The following is a 22,920-nucleotide window of genomic DNA, read 5'->3' as shown; positions in this document are numbered from 1 at the left end:
GCGATTTTATAAATTTCTCCGGCACGCAACTCTATCTTCCCGGTCAGGCTGCTCTTTCCGTTCTTGAGGAAATAATTCGTGATTTGTTAGACTGATAGTTCTGTAATACGCGAATATGTGACATGAGAGACTTCTGTCCGTCGCGTACTTACCTTAAAAACGAAATTAGCCAGGGATTTATAGCGTTGACGACTGTGGTAATGGTGGCCTGGAGACTCGGCTGGAAGATCTTGCGCCCCCACTGCCTGAAGGCGGCCTCCGGGTTCCGCTGGCAGTTTACCTCGATGCCGAAGGCGACGGACGCGATGATGTCCGTGGCGTAGCGCGCGCCTATCTCTCGCATCTCCATCACCTCTCCCCGTGACGCAGGCTCCTCCAGAATGTCCGCCATCTCACGGCCACAGTCCACCATAGTCTGGAAACGAAACACAATACAGCTCTAGTGTCTCGACTGCTAGGGAGCCTTATCATAGACTGCAATTTCAGCTTAATAACAGGGATATAGTGATCGATTTCTAAATAAGCTGTCCGTCTAAGTAGGTAGATTAGCAAGAGGAAGCCACTGCTGTTATCTGTATTGAGACATACGATAGTGTGGTCACAAGTGTTAATAGTAAGTAAGGACCTAATCAGCCCGTCCGATTGGTCTTGCGGTCTAAGGCACGGCTTTCCTGGCGGGAAGGTGCGCCTGGTCTCCGGCACGAATCTGCCCGGCGGATTTGTGTCGAGGTCCGCTGAACCGGCCAGTCTGTGGATGGTTTTTAGGCGGTTTTCCATCTGCCTCGGCGAATGCAAGTTGGTTCCCCTTATTCCGCCTCAGTTACACTATGTCGGCGATTGCTGCGCAAACAAGTTCTCCACGTACGCGTCCACCACCATTACTTTACCACGCAAACATAGGGGTTACACTCATCTAGTGTGAAACGTTCCCTGGGGGGTCCACCGGGGACCGAACCGCACAATAACCCTGGGTTCAGTGTGGGGTGGTGAAGTGGACTGCGGTAGTCGTCGTGAGGTTGTGAACCACTGCGGCTGCGGCGGGGACGGAGCCTCTCCGTCGTTTCTAGGTCCCCGGTTAACATACAATACAATACAAAGACCTAATCAGACACAATTTCAAAGAATATTCTAGTTCCTATATCTATTACAGATGTCAGTAACTCTGAAGATGCATTAGCAATTTCTCAAGATTGTTTGTGCTCCAGTCATTCAGTGCCCTGTCAAACTAATCACGTTCCGACTCCCCAAGCGTCTTTAGCTGATATGGTCAATGGCTTTTGTATGATACTGACAGCTAGTAAAATTATTCTTTATTGAAACATAATAGGTTTCGAGGCCTAAAGCCGCGTCGTCAGGTGCAACCTACGGGTTGAAGAGCAGAGTACAATGATTCCGTACATATTCCCAGGGTCTCATATGTTTATGCTCCTCACGGAAATGCTGCCGGATATGATTGTCTTCAATGCAAAGTATTTCAGCCATCTATCTGGCCGCCATCTTCTCGTGCGATCGCTATGTACTCAATCACGCTGGAACTGCATCACAAACGGCGGCTCCTTTATACCCCCAATCCAGTCTACTGCGCCTGCGCGAGAAGAAGGAGAGCTGCCCCCTCCGAAGCGAAGAATTGCAGCGCCGCCGGCGGTAGAAACTGGCGAAAGTGATAAATCGCAAATTAAGATGTAGCGGGCCGATAACCAGACCGTTGCAGTTTTGTATCAGATAAAATAGAGTTCCATGTCTTGCTTAAAGGAAAACCTTTATCTCTATTAATACTGTCATCAGATTATCGTATTTCGATGGATTCCTTGAGCACACATCCCTGTAACGAGGAGCCGGAGCAACAATTTGCGTCTCTTTAAACGACATGCTATGCCCTTCGTTGAGACAATGTTCGACGACGGCAGATTTTTCAGGCTGAAGCAAACGTATGTGACGCTGATGGTCCACACGTCGGTCGTGAACAGTGCGGATGGTCTGTCCAATATAGACCTTTCCACAATGACAGGGAATTTTATGAACTCCAGGCTTTCTCAATCCCAAATCACCTTTAACAGATCCAAACAGGGCTCTAGTCTTGGTCAAAGGCAAAAGAACACTATTAATATCATATTTCCTGAGAATTCTAGAAATTTTTGAAGAAATACTTCCAGCGAAAGGTAGGAAAGCAACTGTTTTACTAGTATCCGGCGCTGGTTCACTTCATGGTCCAAACTGAAAAGCATGATTAAATTGATGATCGGTATATCCGTTGAGCTTGAAGACAGCCTTAAGATGATCCAGTTTCTGCGTCAAATTTTCGGAATCAGAAATGGCTTCAGCTCTCCTGACCATTGTATGTAGAACTCCCATGCGCTGATGTGGTGGATGACAGCTCGCAGAATGAAGATAGTGGTCCGTATGTGAGGGTTTATAGTATACGCCATGTCCCAAGGTACCATTTTCTTTTTTATGTACCATAACATCCAAAGAAGGTAATTTGCCATCTTTTTTCAATTGGCATCGAAAATTTGATGCTTGGATGAAGACAGTTAAAATGACCTAAAAACCGATTAAGAGCTTCGATTCCATGTGGCCAAACAATGAAAATATGATGCACGTATCTCCAAAAACATGTAGGTTGAAGAGACGAAGTCCTGAGTGCGATATCTTCAAAATCTTTCATAAAAAGATTTTGCTGTTTGGGAAGTAAAATAACTGATAATGGCCGAAATAGAGAAGATGTAAAACGCAGAGTGGCAATAGCAAGAAAAGCGTTTCTCAAAAATAGAAATTTGTTAATACCGAATAAAAATTTAAGTGTTAGGCACTCGTTTCTGAAGGTATTTGTCTGGATTGTAGCGGTGTTCCGAAGTGAAACGTGAATGATAAGTGCTTCTGACAGCAAAAGTTTTTGAAATGTGGTGCTAGAGAAGAAGATTGAAAATTAGATTGGGGGATCGAATAATTAAAGAAAAGGTATTGGCCGGCCGAAGTGGCCGTGCGGTTAAAGGCGCTGCAGTCTGGAACCGCAAGACCGCTACGGTCGCAGGTTCGAATCCTGCCTCGGGCATGGATGTTTGTGATGTCCTTAGGTTAGTTAGGTTTAACTAGTTCTAAGTTCTAGGGGACTAATGACCTCAGCAGTTGAGTCCCATAGTGCTCAGAGCCATTTTTGGCCAAAAGGTATTGAATCGAACTGGTGAAAAATTAATTTGTGGCACAAATTGAATAAAAGAAGATATAGTTTAAAAGGACACACCCTGAAAGAAAGTGCAGAGGTACCGAAGCTTGAATACAAAAAGCAGGTGCAAACTGATGTAGGGCGTGACAAGTTTGGCGAGATGAAGACATTTGCTCGGGGTAGACCAGTATGGAGAGTTGCAACAAACCAGGTTTAGAACTCAAGACCACAACGACAAATCGCCCTAAAGCTAATATTTCACCTTACGGCGGCATAACTAAAGGCGAAGCTTCATCAACTGCTGCTCACAGCTTAGCCATCATTCTGTCCAAAGTCATTTACATAAACGTCGCGCTCGCAAGACCTATTCGTCATAAATTCTTTACAGTTATCTTAGAAGTCTGGTATGTTTTTGAGCTAATACGAGCGTCACTCCAAAAGAAATGCACACTATTTTTTTTAAATCCATCTTTTATTCTACATGTTTGAAAGGTTTACAGTGTGTAGATACATCCTTTAGGAACAATATTTTCATTTCTCCACACAATTTGCATCCCTCTCAACTGCCTTACGCCATCTTGGAACCAGCGCCTGTATACCCGCACGGAAAAATTCTGGACCAACCTGTTGGAGCCACTGTTTGGCAGCGTGCACAGCGGAGTCATCATCTTCAAACCTTGATCCACGAAGAGAGTCTTTCAGTTTCCCAAAGAGGTGATAGTCACATGGAGCCAGGTCATGACTGTAAGGCGGGTGTTTCAGTGTTGTCCATCCGAGTTCTGTGGTCGCTTCCATGGTTTTTTGACTGACATGAGGCCGTGCATTGTCGTGCAACAGCAAAACATCCTACTTTTGCCGATGTGGTCGAACACGTCTCAGTCGAGCTTGAAGTTTCTTCAGTGTTGTCACATATGCATAAGAATTTATGGTGGTTCCACTTAGCATGATGTCCACAAGCGAGAGCCATAACTTTTCCAGCAGAAGGTGTGGTTTTGAATTTTTTTCCTTGGGTGAATTTGCATGATTCCACTCCATTGATTGCCTCTTCGTCTCTGGTGAAAAATTATGGAGCCTTGTTTCATCACCTCTCACAATTCTTCAGTCTCCACCATTCTCGTACTGTTCCAAAAGTTCTCTGCATACCGTTTTTCTTGTTTCTTTGTGAGCCACTGTCAACATCCTGGGAACCCATCTGGCACAAACCTTTTTTTAACGCCAACACTTTCAGTATTCTACAAACACTTCCTTCCCCTATCCCAACGTAGCGTGACAATTCGTTCACTTTGATGCGTCTGTCAGCAGTCACCAATTCGTTAACTCTCTACACATTGTCTGGAGTGTGTGCAGTACGAGGCCTGCCGCTGCGAGGACAATCCTCAATATAGCCGTGCCCGCTTTCATCACGTAACCTGCTTGCCCACCGACTAACTGTACTGCGATCGACAGCAGCATCTCCATATACCTTTTTAAACCTCTTGTGGATGTTTCCCGCTGTCTCGTTTTCACAGCACAGGAATTCTATGACAACACGTTGCTTCTGACGAACGTCAAATCTAGCAGCCATCTTGAAGACATGCTGTGACGGCGCCACTCACGGGAACAGGTTGAACTAAGTTTGAAAACAAGCGGGAAGGATGTATGTTCATCCTGTAAAACTTTCACACATGCAGAATGAAAACAGTATTTTTACAAAAATAGTGTGCATTTCTTTTGGAGTGACCCTTGTATAAGCGTTAATACACGTGTTTCGGACAACAGGCAGAAATTCATTGGAACTATCATTAATAAAAATTGCATACTGTGACCAAATTTCAATTAACTTCTGTCTGCTGTGTAAAAGTGAGCTGTTATCCCTGAGGCAGAGTGGACAGTGCTTTGGATGTGCTTTTGCGGTGAGTAAGTCGGTCAGCTCACCTGGAACATCATCCTCATCTTCCCAGACGTGAAGGTCGGTGTCAGCTTAACGCGCAGCCTCCGCCACTTGTTGCCACCGAGGAAGAAAAGGTGCCTCGACAGAGGCTCCGACTCGTCCACCTGTATACCTCTATCCTGGAACTTCCAGAAGTCCTTAACCAGGATGGTGCGGATCAGATCGGGATCCACTATCACCAGATTCGGCCGGTTGAAGAAGTACATTCCGCCGAAACGATTCCCTAGAACAAATGAACTCATTTTTAGAAGTACCTCTCTCATATTTATTGCGTGATCCATTCAAAATTTAATACCAGCGGAGTTTAATAAAGTACCAATTATTGAAACTGAAATTCGCTCTTTTAAACATTGACGGTGTTGAGTATAAAATACAGGAAGCGAAAGGTTGTACACAGCTTCCACAGAAACCAGGCCACTGCTACGCTGAAGAGCCAAAGAAACTGGCACACCTGCCTAATATCGTGTATGGGCCCCCGCGAGCACGCAGAAGCGCCACAAAATGATGTGGCATGGACTCGACTAATGCCTGAGGTAGTGCTGGAGGGAACTGACACCATGAATCCTGCATGGCTGGCCATAAATCCCTAAGAGTACGAGGGTGGCGGGGGAGGAGGGGGGAGGGGGTAGGAGATCCCTTCTGAACACGCAAGGCATCCAAGATATGCTGAATAATTTTCATGTCCGGGAAGTATGGTGCACAGCGGAAGTGTTTAAACGCAGAAGAGTGTTCCTGAGGCCATTCTGTAGCAATTCTCGATGTATGGGGTGTTGCATTGTACTGCTGGAATTTCCCAAGTCCGTCGGAGTGCACAATGGACATGAATGCATGCAGATGATCAGACAGGATGCTTACGTGCGTGTCACATGTCAGAGTCGTATCTAGACGAATTAGGGGTCCCATATCACTCCAACAGCACACGCCGCACACCACTACAGAGCCTCGACCAGCTTGAACAGTCCCCTGCTGACAGGCAGGGTGCATGGATTCATCAGTTTGTCTCCATGCCCGTCCACGTCTACGCACTCGATACAATTTGAAACGAGACTCGTCCGACTACGCAACATGTTTCCAGTCATCAACAATCCAATGTCGGTGTTGACGGGCCCAGGCGAGGCGTAAAGCTTTCTACCGTGCAGTCATCACAGTTACATGAGTGGGCCTTCGGCTGCGAAAGCCCATATCGATGATGTTTCGTAGAATGGTTCGCACGCTGAAACTTATTGATGGCCCAGCATTGAAATCTGCAGCAATTTGTGGAAGGATTACACTTCTTTCACGTTGAACGATTCTTTTCAGTCGTCTTTAGTGCCGTTCATTCAAGACTTTTTTTCGACCGTAGCGATGTCGGAGATTTGATGTTTTATCGGATTCCCAATATTCACGGTACACTCGCGAAATAGTCGTACGGGGAAATCCTCATTTCATCGCTACCTCGGAGATACTTTGTCCCATTGCTCGTGCGCAGACTATAAAACCAATGTCAATATGTGGTGTGCATACTGTAAGACCTTCGGTACACACACCATCAGATTATTTGACTTGTCGCTCTAACGAAGTAGGCGAGTGTCAGCAATATGTCTCGTGGTCTTATCGTGGCGTGTTTATCTTCTGCCGTTAGGTCAGACGATAGAAATGCCACTTGCACGCTTAGAGTAGCAGATTGACGGTGACCAACTTCAAACAGAACTTGATTAATTTTCACACACATTTATTAAAATAATAAAAAGCATAGAAATTACTTAACTTGATTCTGGATGCTGTTTACAATTGACAATCTGAAGTTCCTTTGGTCTTGGTACGTTAATCTTATTCTCACATATCTCTGATACTTGACAAAGTGTCTATACATTTATCTTCATGGCTATGTACAGGAATATGGTAATCTTATTAGGCGCAGACTGAAACTTGACTGCAGACTAATGCAGACTGACTAATCGGATGTCTGCATACTCGTTATAATACCTCGAGCGTTCAGGTATCACCGCGCGCGTGTGATCCACGAGGAGAAAAGGTTCTACGTTAGCAGCAATCTCAATGGCTGCGTGACATATTAATACGCGGATCGGCGGAAGCAGAATTTGGTCCGACTCTAAGACAGCGCCATCTTGTAGTGCGGAGACGGACGAGCGCTGCGCCTGCGCTGTTGTGCTTAGCGGGGCGCACTCTAGTGGGACAGTTGTGTACGCGCTGACTACGCGGAATTATGTACACAACACAAACTCACTCACATCTTGATAACCTGCCATTGTAGCAGCAGTAACCATCTAACAACTGCGCCAGACATTGTCTTATATAGGCGTTGTCGACTGTAGCACCGCATTCTGCCTGTTTACATACACGTATCTCTGTATTTGAATACGCGTGGCTACACCAGTTTCTTTTGCGCTTCAGTGTATAAGAGCCGAAGGACATGAAAGGGAAGTAGTAATTGGGAAGACAGTGAGAAAAAGTCGCTGGCGTAGCCTATCTCGGATGTTATTCAATCCTCACATTCAGCAAGCAGTAAAGGAGAAAAAAAATGGTTCAAATGGCTCTAAGCACTATGAGACTTAAGATCTGAGGTCATCAGTCCCCTAGACTACTTAAACCTAACTAACCTAAGGACATCGCACACATCCATGCCCGAGGTAGGATTCGAACCTGCAACCGCAGCAGCAGCGCAGTTCCGAGCTGAAGCGCCTAGAACCGCTCGGCTCTAGCAGCCGGCAGTAAATGAGACCAAGGAGTAATTTAGACCAGTAATTTCATGTCCATCACATTAATGTATGCCGGCCGGTGTGGCCGTGCGGTTCTAGGCGCTTCAGTTTGGAACCGCGTGCCCACTACGGTCGTAGGTTCGAATCCTGCCTCGGGCATGGATGTGTGTGATGTCCTTAGGTTACTTAGGTTTAAGTAGTTCTAAGTTCTAGGGGACTGATGACCTCAGATGTTGAGTCCCATAGTGCTCAGAGCGATTTGGACCATTTTTGAACCATTAATGTATGGTTATTTAAATTAATGTATTAGTCAGAAGTAACAGCATGAAAAGAATATTTCTCGCCGTTTCGTTTTCCAAGGGTTTTGGGAGTGGAGGATAGGATATCCACGATTCTTCATAAGTACCTCCAGATTTTCTGAAGACAACTGCGCAAAAAGTACAAGACATACCGGGAACAGACACCCATCCGTAAACAGAACATCTCTCTAAATTTGTAACTCACACTACGGGTGCTCAATATGGGCTTCGTTTGTGGGGTGACAAGCGTCAGTTCGTGGGTGCAAGTCGTTAACACGATGTGTACGGGAAGGCACGAATCTGGTAACTGGGTTACATATCTGCAGGTGCGAATTATTTCGATGTGACGATACGGTGACCAGGGTAAACAATGAAAGTTGAGGACATCACAACCTACAGGTACAATCTGTAACTATAAGAATCCCGATAAGAATTTGTAGGTTTCCCTTCATCAGTAGGACACTGATGCACAGCAATAACAAGCAACTAATTCCTATCAGTTCTTTGAAAGACTATCGTGGGACATGTATTTCCCGTTGGTAATGAAAGGGTTAAAGTTCAGGGAGAAGAAATAAAGCAGTAACTCGATAACTAAAAGCCATCGCAACTTCAGATAGCAGCGTACATTAACCAGAATCTTTACATATTACAAAGTACACCGCCGAATGTTTTCGTCTGTATGCGAAGGATAGTCAGGAACCACTGTAGGTGCCGGCCGCTGTGACCGAGCTGTTTTTGGCGCTTCAGTCCGGAACCGCGCTGCTGCTACGGTCGCAGGTTCGAATACTGCTTCGGGCATGGGTGTGTGTGATGTCCTTAGGTTACTTCGGTTTAAGTAGTTACAAGTCTTGGGGACTGATGACCTCAGATGTTAAGTCCCATAGTGCTTGAATCCATTTGAACCACTGTAGCTATTTTGATACGGTTTTCAGTAATACACTTCCGCAAAAAAATCTACGCCTGGAAAGATGACATCGATTTGGTCCGATAACGGCATAAGCCACTTGGAGGATAATAGATGTACTGACGATGATCTCAAGGTCGTCTGCCAACAGATAGCGTAGTGGCATAGCTGACAGAGCGCCATCTGTGTCTACCTCACAATAGGGAATGCTCACAGCCGGAAGGTTTCCCTAAATCGCTCCAGGCAAATGCCGGGATGGTTCCTTTCAAAGGGCACGGCCGACTTCCTTCCCCATCCTTCCCTAATCCGATGAGACCGATGACCTCGCTGTCTGATCTTCTTCCCCAAAACAACCCCAACAACCAACCCCCTATGTTTGCGTGGCAGAGTAATGGTGGTGTACGCGTACGTGGAGAACTTGTTTGTGCAGCAATCGCCGACAAAGTGTAACTGAGGCGGAATAAGGGGAACCAGTCCGCATTCGCCGAGGCAGATGGAAAACCGCCTAAAAATCATCCACAGACTGGCCGGTTCACTGGACCTCGACACAAGTCCGCCGGGCGGATTCGTGCCGGGGACCAGGCGCTCCTTCCCGCCCGGAAAGCTGTGCGTTAGATCGCATGGCCAATCTGGGGGGGCAAGCCTTACTTAAGTATAATTAAAATATCCTTAAATAATTCCTTTTAGGGCACAAGAATTTAGACATATAGCTACAGGCCTTACTTAACTAAAATTAAAATATCTTCTCGCTAAAGGCCCAAATAATATTTCAGATCAGTAAGGAAATTCTTTAAAGGCAAGCATTTACCAATTTCGGCTAAAAGCCATATTAAGGAAAATTTAAATTAATTCCTCTGCTGAAAGACAAATAATTTTTCAACATAATAAAAGGCAACCTTTAAAGACAAGCATTTACACAGTACAACAGAAAACCATCTTAAAAAAACTTGAAATATCTTAACGGCTGAAGGCCCAAACAATTATTCAAATTAATTAAAGACAAACCTTAAGTTAAGCATTTACACAGTACGGCTGAAGGCCATTTTAAGAATTCAAGAAAATTAAAGACAAACCTTACAGACGGGAATTTACACATTACGGCTGAAAGCCACAGACAAACGCTGCTGAAGGCCTACATACAGAGCAAACAAGAATTTTAAATAAACTCGGCTGAAGGCCAAATCTTAAAATACTTCGCATAAGGTTCGGCTGAAGGCCATGTACTGAACATAGAACAAACAAAATTAATACACGGCTGAAGGCGTGGCACAGTGCTTGCGCCAAAAGAAATCACAATCACAAACAACAGAACAGCGGTGCTCAGAAGTGTTCTAAGGGTCGGCCTGGGGGAGGAAACTCTAACAACAGTTTAGGTGAGGCAGGCAGCCAAGCGTAACACTAAATAATCGGGTGGCAGCGCGACCTAGGGACGGCTGACGAATCAACCAACAAGCTAATCAATTCCCTCTGTTGCAACCGACCGACCACCTACTCCAGTACGCAGACAGCATTCATTTCCTCAGCGGAAATCACGGAAGCTACACGCAGTTCCACGTAAACATTTGCACCAAGACTCCAACAATCCTAAAACCAATCACTGTGGAACAACAAGGAGAAATCACAAGTCGACACACACAGAGGTTCCATAAGCGGTCGGCGACCAAATACACGTCGTTGGATGAGACGACCGACCGAACGACCAACCAAGGTCGTCCCCACTCAAGTAATGAGTGTCGGCAACGGTCGGGCGAGTCTTGGCTGTTCGGAGCTCACTGCAGCTCCAACCCGAATCAACTCGATGTCCGTTCGGAACTCGGAGACACGGCGACCCGGCCACACTGGCTCGGACCCAACCATGCAGAGGTAACTCTTGCCAATTGGCGACTACATCTCTGCAGAAGGAAGGTACCGACCCACGTCCGGGAAGATGACCAACTTGGCTTGGTTTGTTTTGGGGAAGGAGACCAGACAGCGAGGTCATCGGTCTCATCGGATTAGGGAAGGACGGGGAAGGAAGTCGGCCGTGCCCTTTGAAAGGAACCATCCCGGCATTTGCCTGGAGCGATTTAGGGAAATCACGGAAACCTAAATCAGGATGGACGGACGCGGGATTGAACCGTCGTCCTCCCGAATGCAGATGACCAACTGACGAGGCCCAGACACGGTCAAAAGACCAAATACACTTCTGCCAATGAGACGACCAACAGAGCGACCAACGAGGGGTCGTTCCGGCTCCAATCTCCTTCAGTCGGACAGTTCATGTGTGTGGCCAGCGGTCGGCAAGTACTGGCTGCCCGCGCCTCACTGGCGCTCCGTCCCCGACTGAACTCCCGACAGACGACGACCCAGAAAAACTAGCGGTCGCTCCAGAGTTAGTACGACAGTGCACTGTCGATACGCGCTGCTGCTGCCACCAACGGGCAAGCAAACCAGCAACTTAGTGACGCCAGTAAATCGAATAAGGAGGAGGGCACAGTACCGCAAAGACAAGGTGACAATAAATAAACGGCATGAACACGAGCCGCGCCCGCCTCAGTAATGTTTTAATAAAAGTGATTTTTTTTGCATCCATTGTCTGTTATGAGATGTTTACATTTTGACTTACCTTTCAGCTTCCGGTATGCGTCAGTGACATCCATTGGCATGGACCGCTTGCCCACAAAACTTTCGTATACATTGCCAAAGGGGAACTGAGGTTCCAGGTAAGGCACCCCCTTCTTCTGCCAGTACTTGTACGAGTGGGAGAACCACACGTACACTGCCACTACTGCCAGCGACACGACGACCAGCAGCTCGGTGAACCACGATTCCGCGTACAAGCCCATGCTGGTGGACCTGAAACACGAGCAGACGGCCTGGCGTGAATGCCACGAACTGCTGCATGATTCTCATTACCACTTGCTACAGTGCATGGGCGCTCTCTGACCTCTACTCCTTCCCCACTCCCTACCTCTTTATCACTATCTCTCTTTCAGCCCATCACCTTCTCTCCACAGTGCACCCTGATTCCCATGCCGTGAGAGATATCCTCTGCAGACGATCAAACATTTTAGCAACACTTACATGGAATACTGTGATTCCCAGACAGTTTCGTTGAAGATTCAGTATCTGAAAGCATCCCTGAGTCATTCATACCGTTGAGATGCAGTGTAATCGTTGCTGAAATCAAAAGATTTGGCAATGTTGTCAAAGAAAACCATCATTCTCCACACACCAAACTTGAATACTAGTAAGAGATACTGGTCTACGGACGTTAATATTTCTTTCGTTCTGACATAGAGCGCGGCGTTAAGCTGTTTGCATACTTATGTTTGATGATTTGAAGAAACATCCGGGGAACATGAGGTGACAATGAGAGGGTCTAACATGGTTTTGATCAAGTTTACAAGGATATTCTATATTGAAAATAAACGGACACGTGTCGCTAGACACTCCCTAATTTTTTAATAAAACGAGTCTATAGATGATTACGGAAATATGCTCCAAAAACAAAGATTTTTATTAATACAGTATTGGTCCAAAGTTCATAATGTTCGAGTTATTAATGTTTTTACCTTTTCATGCTGTACCTTGGGTACCCGTCATTTGACATCTCTAGCAGAGCGAGGTCGGCGGTGGAGCGGTCAAAACACAAAACTACCAATGGCTGGTCTTGGTCGTGTGTTTTTTCATTCGATTTTTTTTGTGTATCTTGTAATATTCTGATAATTAGAACACTTTTCTTTGCCTTTTTTGAAATAAAACATCTGGAAGTGTCATTAATAATAACATAATTATAAATAATGATTGACAGTTATTTTCATCACGATGTTGTTGTTGTTGTTGTGGTCTTCAGTTCAGAGCCTGGTTTGATGCAGCTCTCCATGCTACTCTGTCCTGCGCAAGCTTCTTCATCTCCAAGTAACTACTGCACCCTACATTCTTCTGAATTCCCTTAGTGTATTCATCTCTTGGTCTCCCTCTACCGTTTTTACCCTCCACGCTGCCCTCCAATACCAACGTGGGGATCCCTTGAAGCCTCAGAACATGTCCTACCAACCGATCCCTTCTTCTAGTCAAGTTGTGCCACAAATTCGTCTTCTCTCCAATTCTGTTCAGTACCACCTCATTTGTTATATGATCATCAGCATTCTTCTGTAGCACCACATTTCGAAAGCTTCTATTCTCTTCTTGTCTAAACTATTTATCGTCCATGTTTCATTCCCATACATGACTACATTCCAAATAAATACTTTTAGAAGAGACTTCCTGTCACTTAAATCTATACTCGATGTTAACAAATTTCTCCTCTTCAGAAACGATTTTCTTGTCATTGCCAGTCTACATTTTATATCCTCTCTACTTCGACCATCATCAGTTATTTTGCTCCCCAAATAGCAGAACTCATCTACTACCTTAGGTGTCTCATTTCCAAATTAATTCCCTCCGTATCACCTGATTTAATCACACTTCATTCCACTATCCTCGTTTTGCTTTTGTTGATGTTCATCTTACATCCTTCTTTCAAGACACTGTCCTATCCGTTCAACTGCTCTTCCAGGTCCTTTGCTGTCTCGACAGAATTACAATGTCATCGGCAAACCTCAAAGTTTTTACTTCTTCTCCACGGATTTTAATTCCTGATCCAAATTTTTCTTTTTTTTCCTTTATTGCTTACTCAATATATAGATTGAATAACATTTGGGATAGGCTACAACCCTGCCTCACTCCCTTCCCAACCACTGCTGCCCTCTCATGCCCCTCGACTCTTTATAACTGTCATCTGGTTTCTGTACAAATTGTAAATAGCTTTTCGCTCCCCGTATTTGACCCCTGCCACCTTCAGAATTTGAAAGAAAGTATTGCAGTCAACATTGTCAATAGCTTTCTCCATGTCTACAAATGCTAGAAACGTAGGTCTGCCTGTCCTTAATCTATCTTCTAAGATAAGTCGTAGGGTCAGTATTGCTTCATGTGTTCCAACATTTCTACGGATTCCAAACTGATCTTCCCCAAGGTTGGCTTTACCAGTTTTTCCATTCCTCTGTAATTACTTCGTGTCAGTATTTTGCAGTCGTGACTTATTAAACTGATAGTTCGTTAATTTTCACACCTGTCAAAACCTGCTTTCTTTGGGATTAGATTCATCGCGATACATAGTAGAAAAATACACCACAAGTATGTTGTTCCGTAATCCTAACTGATGGTCTGTTCTTGAGCGTTCACGGTGAAAATTATCGTAGAAACAGGAAAACACAAGTATTTCTCGCATCATGCGACCGAGCGAGGTGGCGCAGTGGTCAGCACGCTGGGCCTGCATTAGGGAAGACGACGGTTCAAATCCCCGTCCGGCCATTCAGATTTAGGTTCCTGGTGATTTCCCTAAATCGCCCCAGCCAAATGGCGGGATGGTTCCTTTGAACAGCGCATGGACGTTTTCTTCCTCATCCTTCCATAATCCGAGCTTCTGCTCCGTCTCTACTGACCGCGTTGCCGACGTTACGTTAAAGTATAATTTCCCTACTCCCTCCCCCCGCACCATACGCAACACTCTAACGAAATCTCACAGCACTGACTGTTTCCGGAACATTGCTCGTGGAATACGTACCTCCTTCAAGTTCCTAACAGCAGGTCTATGATCTATCACATGTCAGTCTGCTTGCGTACCAAGCGTATAAAAGCATAACATGAAAGACGGGCGGGACAACTGGTTATGGACCAACTCGTGAATTTTGCAAGCATCTGCCTTACGTTGTAGTTCTCTGTTTTGCTGCGATGTCGTGTGATTTTGAAGACGTTCGAAGAAATTCTTTACCTGTAAGCAGAAGTAAACGTCACACAGGCGACAAAGAGAAATACATTTCGGTGGTATCACTTTCAAGATGCGTCATCAGTATGAAAGTCCTACAACAGCGCTTCATGTCGGTTTGGCCACCCCTTGAATCGAGTATCAGGCAAAATTTACTTTGTTGCACATAAACTTTCACGACATGATCCACATATAGTTGATGCAGTTGGAAGGTCAACTTTCCTGATTCTGAGGACGTGACGAAAACGTTACCAAATTCCCTCTGAAGAGCTTTAGCTTCATGACAGACCCATGGTCCGAATTTTCCATTGGGTTCTTGCAAACACAAGAACGCTGAGGGCAGCAGTCTTCCGGATGCAGTGATGGAATACTGCGCAGTGTACCGGTGTTTAACGCTATGCACACTACCAACTGCAACAAACGTTTTCTTCTCGCCTCGATGCGTCAACATACGTTTCATATCGACACGATATTGGCATCCTGCTCGGTCTGTGTTGTGACAAAATCTCGGTCATAGGTTGCGGTCAAGGCTTTGGTCTGCCGTTGAAACAGCTCCGCAGCTTCAAGTGGTTTTTCAGTCGATGTCACTTATGCCTTGGAAGGGTATTTGGTGACGTGGCGTTGGCGTATTCTCTATCTCGCTTTGAACCTTCTAACAACCCTACCACAACAACGGTCAAAAATTAATTATGATTGTAGTGTTGCTCACGCTGCTAAATATTGCATTTTCGGGCAACAACAAAGTTATATTATGTGGCAGGTATCATTAGAGCACAGTTAATAAAGTCATTTCTTGAAATAATGGATAAACTAGGCACTCATCTTTTCGTGTTTCCCACGCTGGTCTTATTGTGAACTCATGGCTCAATCGTCGAAAATCTAGGTAGTGATGATTCCATGCTCGGATGCAAAGAGGCCTAGGTGTTATTATGCGATATTCAAAAGTTCTATAGATGTGTTTCATAAACCATTCTTGAAGATTAAACTTTTGCAAGTTAAGACAATGGTGACGTAAAAAAGTAATCAGCACTCCGAATTTAAGTTACACTTCTTTTTTATTACTTTTGTTGCAATATCACTTCACAATATAAAACATACTTGAAAATATCTTCCTCACTGTTAAAGTTCACATTTCATAAACTGACTACAATTTGCGTCTTTTCAACATGACGACCAAGACTTAACTCTCTAATAACCGCTTACGCGCCAAAAAATCAGAGTTACAAGTACGTCAAAGATCATAGTGACAAAAGAAACAATACACATAAGAATAATATCACTGCAATATAAACATATCGATGTATCAAAGTACCTCTACATTAATGAAAACAAATGTGAATGTTGTCACAGGAATATGTTAACCATTTTACAGAAACACAGTAGAATATTGCTGGTATCGAGAGGTTTAAGCGAGGTGCCGTAATAGTTACGTAATTCAAGTACCATTACAACCTCTTTGCCGATGATGATGATGCCGTCAAATGAAAATCACTCTTCTGTGATTTACACTATATACTTGCTGCTATCGCCCATTGCTAAACAGTTGTTGTTATTACGTGCTCTGCACGTTCTCTGACTTCATTCAATCCTTCAAACGTCCATTTATCGATGGCAGTTAATTTATCGGTTTCGGATCCTAAGTTTTGGATGGCTGCCTCTCACCTCTTCAACCCTTGAGGTCGCCCCCTTGGTCTGCAGTATTTTCAAACTACTACCCTATTTGGATGTCGTTTCACCAATTTAACAGCAGATATTTTTACATAGGATGGTACTTGCTCTCACGACTTACATCTCTTTGATTCTGGTTCGTACGCTGAATCATCATCTTCTCTTCCTGAATTCGCAGCTAATGACGTTAACGCACTGGAATCGCCGGCGATATTGCTACTTTCGACAAAATCTGGTATAGCACTGGTTTCATTTTCATGGAGAACCTTTTCGACATCTACCAAAAGTCGTTTCCCGGTGCATAATCCGAACCTATTGATAAAATTCATTGCCGATTCAATGAGATCTTTAAGAAATCGATGCACTGAGAGCTGGTAGGTCAAAGCATTTGTCTCGGAATAAATTCGAGAAATCGTGTATAGTTCCTGTTCACTTTCTTCACTCATGTTTTCACTGATATCTGCAACATATTCAACATTTTAAACTTCACATTCCGCTGGCGAACTTGCCGAAGATTGTTGATTTGCCATCATTTTGATAGTTCACTTACATACAAACGTCAACAGTGATATGAAAGAGTTGGATAAAGTTGTATTCACTCGCCAAAGAGTTCTGGATGAGGATTCAAGGAATTCGTGAACAACGTACACTTAAGAGGCAAGGAAACTGGTACACCTGCCTAATATCTTGTAGGGCCCCCACGAGCACGCAGAAGTCCCAAAACATGACGTGGCATGGACTCGACTAATGTCTGAAGTATTGCTGGCGGGAATTGACACCATGAATCCTGCAGGGCTGTCCATAAATCCGTAAGAGTACGAGGGGATGGAGATCTCTTCTGAAAAGCACGTTGCAAGGTATTACAGATATGCTCAATAATGTTCACGTCTGGGGAGTTTGGTGGCCAGCGGAAGTGTTTACACTCAGAAGAGAGTTTATAACGCTACTGGCTTTGCGCTGCTACCTGTTTCCTAATAACACAACTTCTAGTCCTGTCACAGGAAAGCCAAGTATATCGCTACCGCCGCTATGTATAATGCCAAATATGACATTAAAATGCAGTAAGCGTTACCGTCTGGGAGGGATTTTGAAAAGTTTGACCGTGCTTTAACCTAACGGATAGAGGGAATCGATCATTAACTTCGTATTGTGGTAATTAGTAGAAAGCAGTAAGACTATAATTTAGAAAATAATGAAAGTAGAGAAAATTTACGTAAATGAAACAAAAAAAAAAAAAAAAGAGAAACGGTCGCCAGCCTAGTTAGGCATAATAATGTGCAAACATTATTCTCAACGGATTTGTGTACACTCTAGCAAAAGTAACTTCCATAAATTCTTTCTTAGTAAACTGGAATGAACACCTACAACAACTAGACGAACTACACCGTGAGTAGCAGTAGATACCAACAGCATAGGTTAGCAATCACAGAAATGTAGAATAGTCTTTACTCCTGTTAACTACAATCAACACTTCAACCTTTAACTAATTTAGCACAAGAATTGTTCCCAAAGACAAAATTGAACTCCTGTCAGGTGCCACTTAGTTTCGTGTTGAGTAACACACATATACACATTACAAATGCAATAATATCAGCCTGGGTTCCCGGGTTCGATTCCCGGCGGGGTCAGGGATTTTCTCTGCCTCGTGATGGCTGGGTGTTGTGTGATGTCCTTAGGTTAGTTAGGTTTAAGTAGTTCTACGTTCTAGGGGACTGATGACCATAGATGTTAAGTCCCATAGTGCTCAGAGCCATTTGAACCATTTGAACCAATAATATGACACTGAAACAACACATTTCATATTCATTCCACAATGGTAATGTTTCAGATTCTCGAGCAAAAAATCCAGATTCAAATTAACTGCCGGCCGCGGTGGTCTAGCGGTTCTAGGTGCTCAGTCCGGAACCGCGCGACTGCTACAGTCGCAGGTTTGAATCCTGCCTCGGGGCCGGCCGAAGTGGCCGTGCGGTTAAAGGCGCTGCAGTCTGGAACCGCAAGACTGCTACGGTCGCAGGTTCGAATCCTGCCTCGGGCATGGATGTTTGTGATGTCCTTAGGTTAGTTAGGTTTAACTAGTTCTAAGTTCTAGGGGACTAATGACCTCAGAAGTTGAGTCCCATAGTGCTCAGAGCCATTTGAACCATTTGAACCTGCCTCGGGCATGGATGTGTGTGATGTCCGTAGGTTAGTTAGGTTTAAGTAGTTCTAAGTTCTAGGGGACTGATGACCACAGATGTTAAGTCCCATAGTGCTCAGAGCCATTTGAACCATTTTTGAACCTTGAGCCTTGCAGTTAGCAGCCAAACACCTTAACCATTATGCCAACGCAGCTCGGCATTTAACATTACTCCTGGAGGACATCCAAAGTACCGACAAACACTGTTGGTAGAACTATGAATTACTGACGTTTCGTCGAAGTACAATTGGAAATAAACAATTACCACTGTTATTTATTGCGAAAAAGCGGGTCGTGAGAATGATACAAACACATTTTCATGCTATCGCCTGAATTAGGAGGCTTATTGCTTGTTTGGTTTAATTAATTAATAGAATGTGAAGCAATTGGTATAAAGAATTCTTTTTCCAAACTTTCTATAAAAGAAAGTCTGCTATCAAGACATTGCTTTTTGTTCAATTACTTTACTTATGACTGAACGTTTCTAAAACTGAAGACACTCGTCCTTGCTCTGCACCGCAGTCGAACTCTGGCAACGTCGTTCTCTGTTCATTGGCTGACTGTGTTTTGTGACGTCAGATGCACAGAACGAACCTAAACTCGGCCGCCATCGTAAATGACGCGCACTATAGCAACATTTATGCTCTTTAGCACTGAAACTTAGACACATTTAAATTAAGACAAATTATTCTTCACAAACAGGATATTCGGTCTTTAGCACTTTCAGGATAGAACCCTGCTTGGTACCATGAAAAGGACAACTTCAAAGGTCAAACACAAATTTTGCAACACTTGAATTATTATTACAAAAACACACACAAGCAGACTGGTTCATACTGGTATACATATCTGTTTTCCAAAGTAGTTGAAGCAATGGCACAATAGCGGTGGCAAGCACGTGGCGGCTATCTGGTCTCTTCTCTGGCGGTTTAATGCTCTATTTCATTTCTTCTTGCTGTCGAGTTAATCATTTTTAGAGCAATTCCAAATACAGGAGCACCATTTTACAGCCGGAACCACATCCGAGGCTATTCCATCATAGATTTGGTTTCAGAACGCCTCACTTGGCATCTGCAGTGTTAACTAAGCAAGTGTTGGCCACTGACTGCCTAACGTGCTCACTCTCTTGCCGTCTAGATTGACCGCCGCTTCCACCTTTTCTTACGCGCCAAACCCCTTCCGTAATGGAAGTTACATCATATAATTTCTCTAAGTATGAACCAGTTATTTCTGTTGTCTCGTGGGCCCCTACCACCACAGCACAGCGCGTCCCCAGGTTGCAGATAAGGGATACGGCCTTCAGATATGAAGGGTAGCTGCGAATACAAAAAATAAGTAGTCGCGGACAGCCGGTGGGGAGCAGGCAATGGCGTGATGAACCACCCCTGTTTCTTCTTCTCTTACTATCAAATCTATTCATCAAGAATCAGCAACATTAATGGGCATGGATCCCTTTGAAGTAAAATATTCCGGAGGTAAACTAGGTTTCCATTCGGATCTCCGGGCGGAACCTACTTCGAAGAGATACAGGCCGAAAGGAACTTTCAGGTTGGGAACATGGAACGTTAAAAGTTTGAACAGGCTAGGAACGTTCCAGACATTATTAGACGAATTAGATAGATACGATGTAGACATTACAGCTATTCAAGAAACTCGGTGGCAGTGGGAGGTAGCATAAAGAGGGGGAACTATACGCTTTTCTATGGATGTGCGGAAGCTCACAGTTTCGGAACAGGTTTCGTAGTACAGAGAAAAGTGCTTCACGCAATCAGAGATATAAGGTTCATTAGTGACCGACCATCAGTTACAGTGTCGTCCGGCAGGTGGAATAGACTAGTAGTAATTAATGTACACGCACCAACTGAGGACACTGAAGAGGTTGTTAAAGACGGTTTTTATGAAGAACTAGATCAACTGTGGGATGAGTTCTCCTCGTACGATACAAAATTAGTCATAGATGATTTTAATGCGAAGACAGCGGGGAATAGAGGAAAGTGTCCTAAACTGGACTCTCCACCCTAAAGCAGTCCCCCTGGTCTCTTCGTTCGACGTTCTCCTCAAATGTAGTGGAACCAAGTGTGAAGAACAGTTTAGGCTTCAACAACTCTGTAGCGAGGTGCACAAGTCATCAACTTCACTTCTTATTTATCAAGTCGCCATTATATGTTATATACATGGAAAAAGTTTTATATTGTGCACGTTTTTCGTAATTTCTTCTAGATATTAGCAGGTAAACCTATCAACAGGAGTTTGTTGTTGAACAGTAAGTTTAATAGTTATGATTAAGCCGTTTGATTTAGAAGTTCGATTCAAAATTTATTCTGTTCCAAAACGTACACTTCAATCACGTAAATAAGGCCCCCAGAAGTTACTTAAACTGGACCCCTTACTTTTTTATGTTTTAAGTCTACCTGTGTTAGTACATACTCTTATTCTCTTGGAATTCTCTTTCTGAATCCAAGAGGATGATAGAGAGAGTTAATCAAAGAATCCGGAGTCCGTCTAAAATGACTGAAGCTGTTGATGGAGTTCAAAAACAGGTAAGTTGGGGGAAGGCCAGTAAACAGTTTGATGTTCCAAAAATTGCTCTTATGAGGGCGTCTAACATGCAGCATGAATTACAGTACACCTGAGGAAGCAACAAAATAAAAAGAGGCAGACCTGTAATTCCGGATGAGGATCTTGAAGAAGAGCTGGTTTAGTGTTGTCACGCTATGGAAGCTTCTCGCTTAATGCTTACTCGCGATGACTTGTGAAGAAGGCTATACAACTGGCAGAGAGAAATGACATTGAACGCCTTTTCAACGGCGAAATTGCTGGGAAAATGTGGATTACTCTTTCTCTTAAACGTCACAAAACCAAACTGTCGGAGAGAAAGTCTCCAGGAACATTATATAACACGGTTCTTGGGCTCAGCAAAGGAAATACAGAGAAATTCTGTAACCTCATGGAAGATGTTATGTTACACCTACTTTGAAACTAGGTTATGCTTTCTCTGATGTGATACCTTTTACTAATTTTGTTTAGTGTTATTTTAATTATTTTTACAAGACAGCCAATTTTGTCAGCTATTTTTGAAAATTGCTAAATGTGAAGTTCCTTTTGAAAATAAATTTTTTCATAATAACTTTTCGTTACGTTTTCTGTTGCTGAAATGGTGCATAACATTACAGGCCTTTAAACTGTAATTTATTATAGTTTACTGTTTCTTTAAAAGCCAAAGACGTTATGGAGGTCTGCTTTTAGCCGCTTTCCTCTCTAAATTTGTTGTAGAGTTATGGAACATGTTTTATACTCAAGAATTAAGACATTTTTAGAAAATGAACATATCCTCTATAAAAGTCAACATGGATTTCGCAAACAGAGATCCTGCGAAACTCAGCCGCTCTGTTCCTCCATGAGATTCATAGCACGCCGCACGGGGTAGCCGCGCGGTCTGGGGCGCCTTGCCACGGTTCGCACTCGTCGGTGGTTCGAGTCGTCCCTCGGGCAAGGGTGTGTGTATTGTCCTTAGAGTAAGTTAGTTTAAGTTAGATTAAGTAGTGTGTAAGCCTAGGAACCGATGACCTCAGCAGTTTGGTCCCATAGGAGCTTACCACAAATTTCCAAAATTCCACAGCGCAGTGGACAAAGGCGCTCAGGTTGATGCCGTGTTCCTTGATTTCAGTAAGGCATCTGACACCGTCCCGCACTGTCATTTAATGAAAACACTACGAGCTTACAGGGTATCGGAGCAGATTTGCGATTGGATTCAAGACTTCCTTGCAGATAGAACTCAACACGTCGCTCTTAACGGAACAAAATCGATAAATGTAAAGGTAATATCCGGAGTACCACAAGGACGTGTGATAGGACCGTTGCTGTTTACAATATACAGGGTGAGTCACCTAACGTTACCGCTGGATATATTTCGTAAACCACATCAAATACTGACGAATCGATTCTACACACCGAACGTGAGGAGAGGGGCTAGTGTAATTGGTTAATACAAACCATTAAAAAAATGCACGGAAGTATGTTTTTTAACACAAACCTACATTTTTTTAATGGAACCCCGTTAGTTTTGTTAGCACATCTGAACATATAAACAAATACGTAATCAGTGCCGTTTGTTGCATTGTAAAATGTTTATTACATCCGGAGATATTGTAACCTAAAGTTGACGCTTCAGTAGCACTCCTCCGCTGTTCGATCGTGTGTATCGGAGAGCACCGAATTAAGTAGGGATCCAAAGGGAACGGTGATGGACCTTAGGTACAGAAGAGACTGGAACAGCATATTACGTCCACATGC

General features: G+C 43.9%; 1 protein-coding gene across 3 annotated transcripts in view; it reads right to left on the bottom strand.

The window, feature by feature from the left end:
- Nucleotides 1-22,920, bottom strand: part of LOC124615853 (cytochrome P450 6k1-like) — a 262,323-nt gene that overhangs the window by 36,522 nt on the left and 202,881 nt on the right. For all 3 annotated transcript variants that reach the window (XM_047144009.1, XM_047144010.1, XM_047144012.1), the window contains 3 exons: nt 11,601-11,830; nt 5,078-5,316; nt 153-415 (listed from right to left, as the gene is read on the bottom strand). In XM_047144009.1, the coding sequence (XP_046999965.1) occupies nt 153-415; nt 5,078-5,316; nt 11,601-11,820 (722 nt within the window). In that variant the 5' untranslated portion in view covers nt 11,821-11,830. The remainder of the gene's footprint in view (nt 1-152; nt 416-5,077; nt 5,317-11,600; nt 11,831-22,920) is intronic.

This window comes from Schistocerca americana, chromosome 5 (assembly GCF_021461395.2).
Source record: "Schistocerca americana isolate TAMUIC-IGC-003095 chromosome 5, iqSchAmer2.1, whole genome shotgun sequence".
Lineage (NCBI taxonomy): Eukaryota > Metazoa > Arthropoda > Insecta > Orthoptera > Acrididae > Schistocerca > Schistocerca americana.
The sequence above is the reverse complement of the archived record's forward strand: the minus strand, read 5'-3'. Positions and strand labels throughout refer to the sequence as shown.